This window comes from Lissotriton helveticus, chromosome 1_1 (assembly GCF_964261635.1).
Source record: "Lissotriton helveticus chromosome 1_1, aLisHel1.1, whole genome shotgun sequence".
Taxonomy (NCBI): domain Eukaryota; kingdom Metazoa; phylum Chordata; class Amphibia; order Caudata; family Salamandridae; genus Lissotriton; species Lissotriton helveticus.
In genome coordinates this window covers 1,356,726,017-1,356,741,621 of record NC_136057.1, presented here as the reverse complement: position 1 = coordinate 1,356,741,621, position 15,605 = coordinate 1,356,726,017, and the positions used below count along the sequence as shown (strand labels likewise).

The following is a 15,605-nucleotide window of genomic DNA, read 5'->3' as shown; positions in this document are numbered from 1 at the left end:
GATATTAGTTTTTCGTATGTGCAAAGATATACAGCAGCACATTCTGCAGAAGGGAATATTTTGTGTCACTAACAAACCATTTACAGCTTGAAGTACTACAGATTCACTTAGGCCCTAACCACCTCAGATGGGGCACAGCAGGAAGATGCCTCTGGTAAGAGAATTTTCACCTGCTTTTTCGTTGCACATTTAATTTTCACTGTGTACAGAATTCAAAATTACTTGCACCTCCATAACATCTTCTTATCCTAAGACAAGAACATAATCTGAGGTGGAGTCTTTGCTGGTGCATTCTGGGGTTCTGGGAATTATTGTGTCATCTCAAAACCACTACTTTGTAAGAAAAAAAACTTTTAACGTTCCTAGTTAAACATCACAAAGCAAGAATGCACAGCATGTGAACCTACAGCTCTAGAAACTGTAAATATGTTGTTAAACGGAAGTAACCTTTTCAGTTTTGCATATTGTTTCAGGGTCCTGCGTGTAGTTGGAGAAATTATTGTTTTAGTGATTAATAATGAATCCATGTCAAACAACTAATTTATCTATGGATATGCAGTTAACTTCAGCCTCCCAGACTTCAGGACTGTTGGCAAGAGTCTGTTCTGTTCCCGCCCAGTATCCCACTTGAGGATATGGTCCCATTATGTGGCATTGTTTTAATTTTCATTGGAAACAATGGTTGAGAGAGACCTTTTGCTCCAGTCTTGATATCAAAATTGGCCAGAAAGTGAGCTACAAGTCGCTAATACATACCCCCAACCCCACCCCTGAAGTGCAGACCCATAATGCCTTACTCACTCTCTGCTTATCTTGCAGGTGGCCTTGCTGATAAAAAGTTTGACACCGACAAGCGGGGTCTGAATCTCGGGGATTATAATGACAATTTGAGGAAGGATCGCTCTAGCTTCCGTCCACCTAATTCCAAAGACTTGGGAGTGAATGACAATGGGCCTTACTATGAGAAGGTGAGTCTTAACAAAACTTGTGTTTGTGTAAAGCGCATATTCACCCTGAGGAGGATCATGGTGATGAGCAGCACATAGCTACTTCTGTGTATTTCTGCTTAGAGCCTTCCAACATTACTTTTTTTTCCTTTTCTTCCTACCCTTGACTCTGGTTGTCCTCTAGCTGCTCCATGCCTGGTTCTTGGATGTCTGCCGACTGCCCCCTGCCCAGTCACTGACTGTCTATTGACTTTCCCTTATCTGCTGGGTGCCTTGCTGTATTGCTACATCTTTTTTCTCATGAAGGACTGCTCCCCATGTATGTTATTGTAGATTATGACCCATTGCATAGACATTGAGAAAGTATTCTGAATTACTTTCCCTTCGGTGAGTGTTGTAGGCACTGAAGCCCTGTCACTTTTGCAGAATTAGTGGGAAAATAAAGCAGGGCCTCCTTCCGTCTCTTGTCCCCCCTCAGGAGTATGATTGATGTGTAGATCTTTGGGCAATTTCTCTTCTTATACTCACCTGTGACCATCTAGTTTGAAGACATGCACTGTGCTTTGCAGGATGGGGTTTTGATAATGCTGCATTCGCAATGCTACTCACACTGGCCTTTTTCTCTCCTCTCTTCCTCCATCCTTCCGTCCCATCCACCCTTTCCTGTCTCTCCTCTTGGGTTCTGTTGCTTGACTAACCAACACCTGCTCAACTGCCTCCCTCTCCAGCTGACTCTGCCTTTCTCCAATCAAGACGGGTGCCTTGGGGATGAGGTGTCCTGCTCTCCCTTCTCCCCCTCCCCAAGTTACAAGCACTCCCCTTCCGGCTCCACACTGCCCTCCGTCGGCTTGGGCGCAATCGGCTCTGGGCTCAACCCCCAAAACTTCGCTGCCAGACAAGTAAGGATGCTACTTTTTGGGTGCCTTGCGGGTGTAAAGAGACATGTGTCTCACTTCCTTGCTTGGCGCTGACCACGTCTTGGGCTTTATTTAATTACCTTTGCATACCTTAATTTCTTTCATACAATGGTAGCGATGTTGTGACGCTTGCCATGACTGACCTAGACAAGGATGCAGCTAATGCCATGCCAAGTCAAAGATTGCCCAGAGTACACCATTTCCCATCACTCTTTCGCAGGACTGAATGGCACATCTATCTACTGCCAACATTTTCCATTGTTTCATTTATGCTATGTATTGTTATTATGTTTTAAAAGCTCATATGCTATAAATGACCACTGGGTGCTAGTTAATAAATTCTACACAACACTAACCAGTGTAGTTGCCCTGAGTGGTTCCTATGATGGAAAGAAGACAATATTTGATGTTTATGATGTATATTTCACAGATTACCTGAACTCCTCCCCCACCTAATGAACACAGATACTCGTGGTCAAAGGAGAGCATCATGTCTTAATGAAAAGATAAAACAGCTGCTACTTCCTTAGGTGGTTAAGGATGCTGTGTTGAAAGAGTTTTAGCTGTTAATTTCTGTGTATCATTACCATAGACCCAGAATATATGCTACCACAATCATTGAACTTTTTCCCCTGAATGTTACAAGAGACATTGAAGCTCCACAGTGCTCCATGATAAGTGCCTGTGTGACAGTTATCGAGAGAGAAGCTACGGTTTGTCTTTTACGTTAATTCATTCAGCCTGCGTCTGTACAGTGTACTTCCCCAGGCACCCACATAACTGCAATTAATAATGCAAGAAGATGGACCTCTAGCAGAGAGAGGGGTGTTCGCTCACTCTCCCTTCTGCCCTATCCTTTGTTTAATTTTGCAAAGTATAGACGTGCTTGTGATTATGTGGGTTTATATATACTGGACCAGAATAATGTTCAGTGTGTATAGAGTCCACAAACCCCAGAGGTATAACAGAGGTTAAAGCCAGGTGTGACCTTACACTCTAAAGTGGTAGCTTGGTCGTGCAGTAAGGCAGTATCAGTGGACAGTGTAAAGCATTTGTTGTACACACTGTCAGCAAAAGGTTTCACACACTCAAGAACTGAACTCTAGGCCAATTGTTTTTATATCAAAAGAAATAGTTGTTTTATTTTATAACCAACAGGTATCAAAATATACTGTTCGAGGCATATGAGCTGCAGATTACACACTGTGCATAGATCGCCACCTAGTGTTGGGCCCAGATGTTTGCAGTTTGTTGTTGTCCTGAAAAGTTCTTTGGAAGTCATGCGATAGGTGACTCCTCCTTTGGACCACATTGGACATGGGCATCGGCTCCATCCTCAATTTGTTTTTTTCCGCCATCGGGCTCAGATGTGTTTCCTGCGCTCCGGTTTGGAACCAAATTTCCTTTGGCGCACAATCCTCACCCAGTTCAACGGTATTGTTTCGATCGCGCTCCACATAGACGCGATTCTTCACCACTTCGAAGTCTTCGATTCCGGTCGTCTACGAAGGCCTTCGGGCCTACCTAGGCCTTACTCTCTGGCTCATGGAAAGGACGCCATTCAAGAAGTGTCCTCAATGTGGGTCGAAGTTTCCCCACACCGATCTACATCGGGATCAGCACCCACACCCACAGACCGTGCTCGTAACCTTGGCTTCATTCTAGACTCCTCTCTCTCAATGTCCAGACAAGTCAACGCCGTATCATCCTCCTGCTTCAACGTCCTTCGCATTCTCAAAAAGATCTTCCGCTGGATCCCCCTCGACACAAGAAAGACTGTCACCCATGCACTGGTCACGAGTCGACTGGACTATGGCAACACACTTTACGCCGGAATTACAACAAAATTGCAGAAAAAGCTCCAGCACATCCAAAACGCGTCAGCGAGACTCATATTAGACATCCCGCGCCAAGAGCACTTCACCAGACACCTAAAAAACCTCCACTGGCTTCCCGTCAACAAAAGAATCACTTTCCGCCTTCTTACCCACGCACACAAGGCCCTTTATAATCTAGGACCCGAGTGCCTCAACACCCGACTGTCCTTCTACAATCCCACCCACCAACTAAGATCATCCAATCAAGCCCTCGCCGCAGTCCCGCACATCCGAAAAACCACCATGGGTGGCAGATCTTTCTCCTTCCTGGCTGCCAAGACCTGGAATTCACTCCCCACCCACCTCCGCCTTACTCAGAACCACATCTCCTTCAGAAAAGAACTGAAAACCTGGCTATTCGACAAACAGTGATCACCTCCCTCTAGCGCCTTGAGACCCTCTGGGTGAGTGGTGCGCTATATAAATGCTTGAACTTGAACTACATGAGGTGTGCAACCTCTGCCTCTCACCGGAGCACGAGGCCAAAGACTGTTCCGCTTGTGCCTCTTTCCGCTCCAAGAAGACGATTCGGGACCGACTAGCTCGAAGAACATTGGCTCCCTCGTCAGCTTCGATCCCCGAAGACATCTTTGAAGAGGGAGTCGACGTGCCAGGACACCAGCACGCCGAAGAAAGTGCCGGCTCCTCTGATGCCGAAGACTCAGACGTCGAGGACATCACTCCAGCTCAACGGGTCGTGAGTAAGACCGTCGACCCCAACCCTTCCTCAACACCCTCAAAAAAGGCTTCGGTCACACCCTCACCTTCGGGCCCGGCTGCACACCGAGAGACTGCTTCCCACGCCCTGCCTTCGGGCCCGGCAAAGAAGCCTACTAAGCCTTCAGGTGGTTCGGACTCGAGTCAGCCTATTCCCGGTGCCGATCCTATACCAACACCGAAGAAGAAGCAATCTTCCTCAACCACGCCTACCGCTGCTCCGACACCTAAGCACATGGCGTCGAAGACTGGCAGCGGCTCATCGATGCCGAAACCGCACTCGGAGCCGAGTAAAAAAATGGCCAAAGGCCCCGATTCACGCGCTTCAGAGCCGAAGAAACAACTGGAACCGAAAAAACATGTTCCGCTGAAAGACATTTCGAAAGGTCACACTTCTAAACCAAAAGACCCTAGAAAAGCTACCGACTCATGCCGAAAAAACCTCCGGAACCGAAAAATTTGCCGAAGAATCTGCCCTGTACAGAATAACTTTTTACACCAGATCCTCATCAGAAAACTCTTCTAAAGGATCCTAAGACTGGCCAGCTAGCTCTTAGCTCCAAGAAGAGACCACTAGAGGCGCCGGCACCTTCTCCTCCTCCAAAGAAAGACATTGCAACCTCTCCATTAAGGGTCCCTTCTCCACCACCTCCCAATACTGTTCCTCCTCCTATACCTCCTCCACCACATCATTCACCTACACCATCCACTAATCCAGATGATGAGGTGGATACAGGCTCTGATGACACAGGTGGGGGTGCACATAACCCAGCAGGGACCAATAGTCCCCCTCAATCACCTAATCCATGGGATGATTATAACACCCCTGATGTGTCTTACATCCCTCAAGACGATGTATACCCTTCCAGGCCTTCCCCACCAGCGGACACTATAGGCTTTAACCTACTAGTCCAGAGAGCTGCCCAGTACCATGGGGTTGACTTGCACACCGACACTGTGGAGGAAGATTTACTATTAGACACTTTTGATAACACACAAAGGTCTAATGCCATTTTGCCAGTGCTTAAAGGGGTCATCAAGCACGCAACAGATGTTTTTAAAGAGCCTGTCAGGGCTCGGGTCCTCAACCCTCGCTTTGAGCAAAAATATAAAGCTGCCCCTACAGACCCAGTTTACATTAGAGGTCCAGCACCACTAGATTCTTTAGTAGTGTCTAATGCACGTAAACGTGCTAATTCACAAACATCAGGTGAGGCCTCACTACCAGTAAAAGAATTTAAGCTCCTTGAAGACTCTGGTAAACGAACAGCATCACAGGCAGCTAACATTTGGCGCATTGCAAAATACCCAAGGGCACATTATGATGAACTGGAGTCCATAATGCAGCATCTACCATACAAATATAAAAATAGGGCCAATGAACTCCTACAAGAAGGTAAAAATATTACTAATACTCCTATTCGTTGTGCCCTAGATGCTGCAGATATTGCCTCAAGGGTAATCAATACCAGTACCCTTTTGCATGCATGCATGGCTACGTATTTCAGTTTTTAAACCTGAGGTACACTATTCCATCCTCAATCAGCCATTTGATGAGACACATTTATTTGACCCTAATGTCGATGAGCTTTGGAGAAAATGAAAAAAGACACAGACACAGCAAAATCTATGGGAGCCTTGCAGCTGCAACCTCCCAGACGTTCTTTTTGTCGCTCATCATATAGAGGCAACACAAGAGGCTACTCCTCCGAAAACCCCTCCAATTCCTACAAAACCCCTAGCCAATCCACATACACTAAGGGCTACCAGAGAAGGGGTTACAGGGGTAACCAGCAGAGGCAAAACCAACAACTCCCGCTCTGCCTCCACCCCTACCCAATGACTTTCCTCCCTCCCCCCCCCCCCCCAACATTACACTTCTGTGGGGGGAAGACTGCAGCAATTCCTTCCTGCCTGGACCAATATCACATCAGACAGGTGGGTGCGACAAATTATTCAGTCAGGTTACTGTCTAGAACTAACATCTACCCCCCCAAACATACCACCCAAACAGCGTCCAATGTCACAAGAACTTCTATCACTGTTAAAGCAAGAAGTAATATCTCTGCTAGAAAATAGTGCAATAGAACCAGTTCCTCTGCACCAAGAAAACAAAGGGGTTTACTCCCTATATTTTCCCATCCCAAAGAAGGACGGCTCTCTAAGGCCTATTCTGAACCTCGGACCGCTAAACATATACATACAGTCAGACCATATTCACCTGGTCACACTCCAACACGTCCTTCCTCTCCTGTTATAAAACAACTTCCTTGCTACTCTAGATCTCAAGGACGCATACTTTCCCATTCACAAGGCTCACAGGAAGTATCTCAGATTTGTAATAGACGGGCATCACTATCAATTCAAAATACTCCCATTCGGAGTCACAACAGCACCAAGAGTATTCACCAAGTGCCAAGCAGTAGTGGCAGCACATTTACGAAGACAGCACATCCATGTCTTCCCGTACCTCGACGACTGACTCATAAAAGCCAGCTCATACAACCAGTGTGTGGAACACACTCATGCCACGATCCCACGTCTCCACAACTTGGGGTTCACAATAAACCACCCCAAGTCTCATCTGCAACCATCCAAAGTACAACAGTACCTCGGTGCTACAATAAACACCTCAACAGCGCTAGCTTATCTCACTCCAGTAAGGATAGCCAGCATGCAAACTCTTCTCACAAAGTTTCAGCCACAACACTCCCTTCCAGCACAAGTGTTCATGCAACTCATAGGGATGATGGCCTCTTGCATTTTCATAGTGCCCCATGCAAGATTTCAAATGCGTCCTCTACAAGAGTGCCTATCACGTCAATGGAACCAGGCTCAAGGTCAATTAACAGACCTAGTGTTGGTAGACGGTCGGACTCCTCGCTCTCTGCAGTGATGGAACATCAAAATTTTTTCCAAGGGACGACCGTTCCTAGAGCCAGTTCCTCAAAGGCAGGTGGACACCGCAACAAAAGCTACTCCACATCAATCATCTGGAGTTAATAGCTATATTCCTAGCACTGAAAGCTTTCCAAAAGCAAGTATCAAACAAAGCTGTGTTAGTCCGCACGGACAACATGAAGGCCATGTATTACATACAGAAACAGGGCGGAACACACTCCCTGCAACTCTCTCAACTAGCACAGGACATATGGCGGTGGGCTATACCTCAAAACATATTCCTTCTAGCCCAGCATGTTCCAGGAGTACAAAATACCATAGCGAATCTGTTAAGTCGTCAGACGCAACAGACCTACGAGTGGGAACTTCATATGGAAATTCTTCAACGATTCTTTCAGATGTGGGGACAACCTCAGATAGACCTCTTTGCCACTCACAAAAACGCCAAATGCCCTAGCTTCGCCGCCAGATATCCACACCCACCGTCCAAAGGCAATGCGATATAAATGAACTGGTCAAACAAATTTGCGTACGCTTTTCCACCTCTACCACTCATGCCACTAGTAGTACGCAAACTACAGCAGCATTCTCTAACCCTCATCCTAGTTGCTCCAACGTGGGCCAGACAGCCGTGGTACACCACACTGCTACAACTGTCTGTAGTACAGCACCAAAAATTATACCTGTCTCCACACCTTTTAACACAGAACCGTGGAGAGATCAGGCCCTTGGACCCAGCTCAGCTCAACCTTGCGATCTGGCTACTGAAATCCTAGAATTTGGATATCTTAACCTTCCTACAGACTGCATGAATGTCATAAAAGAAGCTAGACATCCAACCACTAGAGCATGTTCTCTTCCAGGGGATCCTCATCAAAGTCATAAGCACTGAATATTCCCGCCCACGTGCGGGGACCCCGGAAATATTATAAAAATATATATGTAAATTACATATAAATAGCTCCACAAATATGTATACACATATATCATTTTTTCTCACACCAATGCAGCCCCAAAAATCAGGCTAAACAATGTAAATAATCATACGTATACTGAAATAGCAATGAAACAAAAAACACATTAGGTCAAATAACCCTTGAACTCTGTGATTTAATTAGCAGAAGACTCATAAATCTTGTAAATTGCCAATAAATATACATTGTTAGCCACAGGCTGCATTGAACAGCAATAGCATAGAAAATGAAACCTTTTTCAACAAAAACTTTAAGGCAGCCATGACCCCTGGCTTCCAATCATGCCTCAGGGGTGTCAGTTGTTCTTTCCGGCTCCTTCAGTCAGGACCCTGGTTGAACAGCTCCCTTTCTTTTTGACTTTCTGTCACAAAATACTAGAGAATTTCTACAATTTTTACTTTCACTCGACGTCTTTTGGGCATAGTGTTAGTGCTACCTTTTTTACATCTGAAAAAAGGAATTTTTCTGTCAAAAATGCCTTCTCTCTTTGACAACTGCCCTTCCTGTGGGAAGAAGGCCAAGACTGACACACATCCTCATCCTGTGTGTATCCTCTGCCTCCCTGATTCTCATTATGCGAGTTCTTGTGAACACTGCAAGAAGTTATCAAATAGAACTTTCAAGGATAGGGAGAGAATTCGTTTTTATGGTCTCTCTGAGAGAGGTAGGTCTCCTAAGAGGCAGAAGAAGCGCAGGACGCAATCGACGTCGAGAGAAGTCCCGACTTGCTCTCCTTCGGCATCGGGATCGGCGTCAAAGAGGCAGTCGACGAAGACGATGAAGACTTCAGCGTCGAGAAGTAAGGTACCTCCGCTGCATTCTACCGGGCGTGCAGCGTCGAGAGAAAGGTCTCTGTTGGAGTATAGGAGCTCGACGTCGAGACAGCCGGCGTCGAAGCATCATCACCAATCTTCGACGTCGCGGCTTCCTCCGTCGACGCCAGGTCATCGGCGTTCGATGTCGAGGCACCCTCCGTCGACGCCTAGTGTTCGACGTCGAGACATCCTCCGTCGACGCCTCATCATCGGCGTAGGACGTCGAGGCACCCTCCGTCGCCGTCACACCATCAGCGGTAGACGTCGAGGAGATCCTCGTTGACGTCGCAGCATCGACGTTCGACTTCGAAGCTGCCTCCGTCGACGCCTGGTCAACGGCGTTCAACGTCGAGAGGATCCCCGTCGTTGTCGCAGCAGGGTCAATGTCAAAAGGTATGTCTTCGAGGCAAGTCTCTCCTCCAAGATCTCAGGGGAGGTCACCTTCGGGGCAGACTGCTCAGGGAACAGCTAGTCAGCCCTCGGACCAGATTCATGCCTTAACACCACAGCAGAGGTCCCCAACATCGGCTTCAGCTGCAGAGGTGGAACATTCCTCAGTGCATAGGAGTTCTCCGGCCAAGAGGAAAAGAGTATTGGACGAACGTGCTTCCAGAAGTCGCACAAGGACGCAGAGGGGGGTCTCCGGTGAGTTTGTCATCATCCTCTTCCTGCTCTCCGTCTCACCGTGGACGATCTTCAGATGTGATCCTCTACTCCTCGGATAGTGAGAGGTCCAGACATTCTCCTGCTCGTTCGCAGCATGGGCAAACAGATTTGCCTCCTCCGGCACGTTCACCAGTGAGAGAGCGCACCCAGAAGTCTCCTTCCATCAGCCTATCTCCAAGATGGTGTAGGCCTCTGCATAACTGGGCTCCAGACAAAGAGACAGCGGCCAGGTTGCAAGCTCATCGGGATCAAGTCTCCCGACCCAGGGAGAGATCGCGCTCCCGAGGGCGCTCCAGTAGGCGAAGATTGCGGTCTGGGAGACGGGCTCGCAGATCTCCGACTACTTCATCTACGACCCGTTCTCACAGGGATTATTCTCCGACTCTGACGGACAGTCCTCCATCAAGAGTATCCCCTATAGACGACATTTTCACGTTTCAAGACATTGTGGACAGGGGTGCTTTGAAACTGAGAGTTCCCATGACTACTCCACAGGTCAAGACTTCTGTGATCTTTGAAACCTTGTATCACAGAACGGCACCCAAGCCTCTGCTGCTGTTGGTACCTGAAATCATAGGTCCCGTCAATGAGGTCTTACTTACTCCAGCGACTATAAAGGCCGCCCCAGCAAGGATTCTTAAAAAGTATCGCTCGGCCGAGGAGTATCCACTCTCCCTCAGGTCTGACCCACCACCAAACTCTGTGATCATTGCAGCGGCGAAGAAATCCAGTGCTGTAGCTTCCTCATCCACAGTGCCTCCAGATAAGGAAAGTAAAATACAAGATTCGTGTGGGAGAAGAGTCTGCAACACCTCAGCCTCTTTTCTCAAAGTCTCTAATGAGGAAGTCCTTCTGGGAAGGTATGATAGATCCTTGTGGGATTCTCTCCAAAGGTTCATTGAGAAGCTCCCTCAAGAGGACTGTAGATATTCACAAAACACTATTGTGTAGATGTGCAAACCAAACAACAAGCTAATGTGGGCCAGTCTGATCTCAAAACATTATTTCAAACAACTGCACAGATAGAGGTGGTCGCCGCTAAGAGTGGGTACTGCTATACAATCTATGCACAGTGTGTAATCTGCAGCTCATATACCTCGAACGGAAAATGCTACTTACCAGTATGCATTTGTTCTTGGCATGTAGAGCTGCAGAGTTACACACGCCCACCCGCCTCCCCGGCTACCCTTGTCTGTTCCAGTATTATCTTAATTGGATACAGATTACATGGACATCCTTCCTTTTCTTGCAAAGCTCCATCATTTGCCTAATGGTGAAAAACAATCTGAGGATGGAGCCGATGCCAGTGCGCAATGTGGTCCAAAGAGGAGTCACCTATCTCGTGACTTACAAAGAACTTTTCAGGGCAACAACAAACTGCAAACATCCTGGCCCAACACTAGGTGGCGATCTATGCACAGTGTTTAACTCTGCAGCTCTACATGCCAAGAACAAATTCATACTGGTAAGTAGCATTTTCCTTTCTCAATACGAGTGACTTTAGGTAGTTACTTTGCAGAAAGGCAATAGACTTTGTAAGTACAATAGTTACAGTGGTTGCAATAGGCACCACAATTCTAAACACAATTTAACATTGAGCTCAATGAGTTTTTCTACATACATGTAGTTGATTACTTTAAGAATTACTTTTCTAACCACAGGACTGGGTCCTGGTTTCAGTCCTGGGACCTAAGCTGTAAACAGTTAAGTAAAGGCGTTTTGGTTACAGTTGTGATTTTTAAAGAATATAAATGTATTTTCAAAGTTGACACTTCGAAACTTTTCAGTGAAAAACTAGCAATGTTATCCTATGGAAGGAAATTCAAGTCACAGGTAAAGTACGTTCTCGTTACTTTTGTAATCCAGTACTGGACTCCTAGGTTCAGCACTGGAATCTCTACCCAAGACAGGTGAGTAATTACGTTTTAGTATTTGGTACGATTTTTAAAGAATATTTGTAGTTTGCAAAAATCGACACAGAAGAAATTTCACAGAAAAGCAGTCAATGGTTTCCTATGGAAGAAAATTCAAGTTACTGGTTAGGATTACTTTTGTGGTTCAGTACTGGGCTAAAAGGTACAGTACTGGCTTCTCTCCTGATCACAGGTGAGTATTTCGGAATTCGTTATTCAGCTGATTTTAGATGAATATTTTAAAGTTTCAAAACTCCACACTTAAAACAAATTTTTGTGAAAACCAGTCAGTGTTAGCCTATGGAAGGAAAGTGAGTTATCTGCTTTTAGGTAAGTACTCGACTGGTGGGGTTAAGATTCTGGGCATAGACTCAGGGGCCTCCCAGGGTCGGGAAGGTAGAGTAGGCCCAATGCAATCCAATGGAGAGTAAGGGGCCTTTGGTTGGTGGCTGCAAGCCGGCAGGCCACGCGGCTGTGGGAGCTGGGCTCCTGGTCACCTACTCAGGGCAAGTGGGGAAGTAGGATAGGGCAAAGGTTGCACTGCCAGGGGCCCTCTGGCGGCTGGGTGCAGGGTGCTTTTGAGCCGTCGGGCGCTCGATGTTAATCAATTGAGATCTTGAAAAGCGAACAAAGGCTGGAGGCTCGGGATGGAGGATCTTCTGGAGCGACTAACACGTCGAGCGGTAAGTTGGGATCGTGGAGGGTAGGTAGGCACCCCGGAGTTGGGCACAAGGGGCTGGGGGTACCGGGTGCAAGGGTGTCTTTTGGTGTCAGGAAATCTTACCCTCGGCTGGTCGTGGTGGGGGTCCCTGGTTCTGAGGCTGCAGGTGTCGTCTGGTTCGTCGAGGGGGTCTTTGGGCACTGGACTTCGGGTCCCAGTCACCGGGGGGGGCGTCCTCGTGGTCTTGGGTCACTCAAGCACAGGCCGGGCTTGGCGGGTGCAGAGTGGGCAGGATTTGTGGTTCCTGGAAGGCACCAAGGGTATTGCTGTTGGAGCAGAACCACTGCTCATGGGAGTCCCAGTCTTTTGGAAGGTTCAAGGCAGGCAAGTACTCGGGGGTCGTCGAGGATGCTGTCCGCAGGATGCGCAGGAGTTTTACAGGAGCAGGTTCAAGGATCAACAGGCCTGTAGGGTCCTGGGGCCAAGTCAGAGGGCGTCATCCTTTTTTTAGCAGCTGCGCGGCAGGTCTTCTTGTTTCTCTTGGTCTTCTAGTTTTTGCAATTGGGATCTGTAGAAGGAACGTTCAGGGTGCCCCTAAATACTACATTTAGGGGCGTTACAGGTAGACCAATGGGTCCCTGCCCTGTGGTGGTACACTCCCTAGTCTGCTCCTCTCCTGTGGGAGGGGGGCAGGAGCCTAGCTGTTATTGGGCAGGGCTCCCCATCTACAAGATGGCCAGAGCCCGGGGTCGTGCTTCACCTCACCTATCCCACCTGAGGGGTGGGGTTGGCACAGGCTGGCACACCCCCCTTCCTGACGTAGGGTTTCCCGTCAGTCTTCCCGCCAGAGTGGGGGTCAGAACTGGTGGGGGCTAGTTGCTGAGTACAGCAAATGGTCTGGAGTAGCTCACAAAGGTGGAATGCCTTTGAAGTTTCCCCTGCCCATCCTGGGGGAGGAGGCTTGGCACCTCGACCCAGGATGTGCATTGTTGCACGCCCAGGAGAGCGAGGGCTCTCCACCCAGGGTTCCAACAACATGTTTGCTGTGTGGCAGCCTCTCAGACAAGACGTGGATTGTAGGTTAGATTTCAGGGGGCATCTCTAAGATGCCCTCTGTAGTGCATTTTTCATTAAATCCCACACTGGCATCAGCGTGGGTTTATTGTGCTGAGAAGTTTGATATCAAACTTGTCAGTCTTAAGTGTAGCCATTATGGTGCTGTGGAGTTCGTAATGACAACCTCCCAGCACCATATACTCTTAATGGCATCACTGCACTTACAGTGCCCAGGAATGGCCCTGGGTACTGTAGGGGCACAGGGCTCGTGCACCTGTGCCCACACCACTGGCATAGGGCACCCAGCTAGAGGGGTGACTGAGGTATGCCAGGGCAGTGGGTCTTGTGGGCATGGCACCCAGGGATGTGTGCCATGTTCACTCTGTTTAGTTCTGCACTTAGACACTCAGCCTGCAAAGGCAATGTGTGGGTGTCGGGGTACAGGGCCCCCTAATGGTGGCACAATAGTGCTGCAGCCCTTAGGGGTCTTCTCTGGTCACCATGCCCTGGTTACCTAGATTACCATCTACTAGGGGCTGACAGGTGGCCAGAGATGCAAATTGGGTTTTAGTTTCAACACAGTTTTAGGGAAGGAACACAGGCCCTGGGCACTTGGTTGGCAGGAGCTCAGGGCACACTCAGTCAAAGCACATCAGCAAAAAGTGAGGGCATACCAATGCAAGAAAGATGGCACTTTCTCACAGGTTATATCGAACATTAGCCTCTGCCAAACCTCTGGGGACTGTGAACATTGTACCTTACTTTGGTCCAGTATATACAGAGTCACTTTCTTACAATGGGCTTTCCATTTGCTCAAATAGCCTCATTACACAATCTTACCTGGAAAGTGGCTTCTCTAGTGGCCATCACTTCCGCCCATAGGGTAAGTGAAATTCAACCTCTGTGTTTGGAGGTACCCGATACTGTGTATCTCTCCAATTGAGTGGTGATGAAAACTAATCCCAGTTTTCTCCCAAAGATGGGATCAAAGTTTCACATCAATCAGAATATCTCAAAGCCTACTTTCTTTCCTAACCCCTCAAGTCCAGCGGACGGATCGCTACATTCTCTGGATATTAAGAGTATTAAAATTCTACTTGGGCAAGGCCTAGAGTTTCAGGAATTGTGATCACCTGTTAGTGAATTTTGTTCCAGTGAGAAATGGTTTAGCATCATCTAAAGTCAATTTCATGATGGATTGTTTCCTGCTCTTATACCAGCTAGATAAAAAGTAGTTACCCACTAGCCATGGAGCACACTCTAATAGGGGAAAAGCTGCTGCTGCTGCAGCTCCGTTAATGAATGCCCCTATATCGGAAATTTGTAAAGCCACCATAGGACAGGCTTTGTTGAGGAATCTTTTTAGTTACATGTTGGAGCTGCTTTCTGCTTCTAAGTCACCGATTTGTGGGATGGGCTTATTCAGTGCTTATGACTATTGATGAGGCTCCCCGGGTAGAGAAGTTTACCTGCAATCCTAGGTTCGAGGCATGTGGGCTGCTGAATTCACATCTTATGCATTGATCGCCGCCTAGTGTTGGGTCCGGATGATTGCACATTGTTGTCCTGGAAGAGTCTTCGAAGTATCACGAGATAGGTGGCTCCTCCTCTGGACTACAGTGCGCATGGGCATCCTCTCCATCCTCAGATTGTTTTTTTCCACCATTGGGTTCGGATGTACTTTTCTTTACTCAAGTTCGGAAACTTTTCTACAAGGCCAAAAGGCTTTCGGGGTCGTCGGTATTGTTAATTCGATCGGTGCCGAGTTCTTGTTCCAGTTCTTTTCGAAGCAGGACGTCGAAGAAAGACGCGTGGCCTTTTCGACACCAGAGGCCCGATCGTCGATGGAACGGAGCCCGTACAAACGATGCCCCCTTTGTAACTCTAAATACCCGCACATCGATGTACACCCGGTGTGCAACAAGTGCTTATCACCAGCACACAACGAGGACAACTGTCTAGCTTGTGCTCGATTCCGGTCGAAGAAGACGCTTAGGCTCCGACGTGCAGCAAGACTAAACAATGACGAAGCCAGCGCCCGACCCGGTGAATATCTTCGATGAAGACGACGATGAGGTCGTCGAGACTGAGGATCCGGAACAGGCGTCGAATCCAGGGTCTGAGCACGACTCCAGCTACTATGAAGACGACGAAGAACGCG

The 15,605-nt window shown here is 47.8% G+C and overlaps 1 protein-coding gene across 13 annotated transcripts in view; it reads left to right on the top strand.

Moving 5' to 3' along the window:
- Positions 1-15,605, top strand: part of TNRC6B (trinucleotide repeat containing adaptor 6B) — a 1,174,734-nt gene that overhangs the window by 761,885 nt on the left and 397,244 nt on the right. For 8 of the 13 annotated variants that reach the window (XM_078683361.1, XM_078683372.1, XM_078683362.1 and 5 more), the window contains 2 exons: positions 820-968; positions 1,676-1,846. In XM_078683361.1, coding sequence (XP_078539487.1) covers positions 820-968; positions 1,676-1,846 — 320 coding nt within the window. The remainder of the gene's footprint in view (positions 1-819; positions 969-1,675; positions 1,847-15,605) is intronic. The other 5 variants (XM_078683380.1, XM_078683368.1, XM_078683364.1 and 2 more) reach the window with 1 other exon arrangement.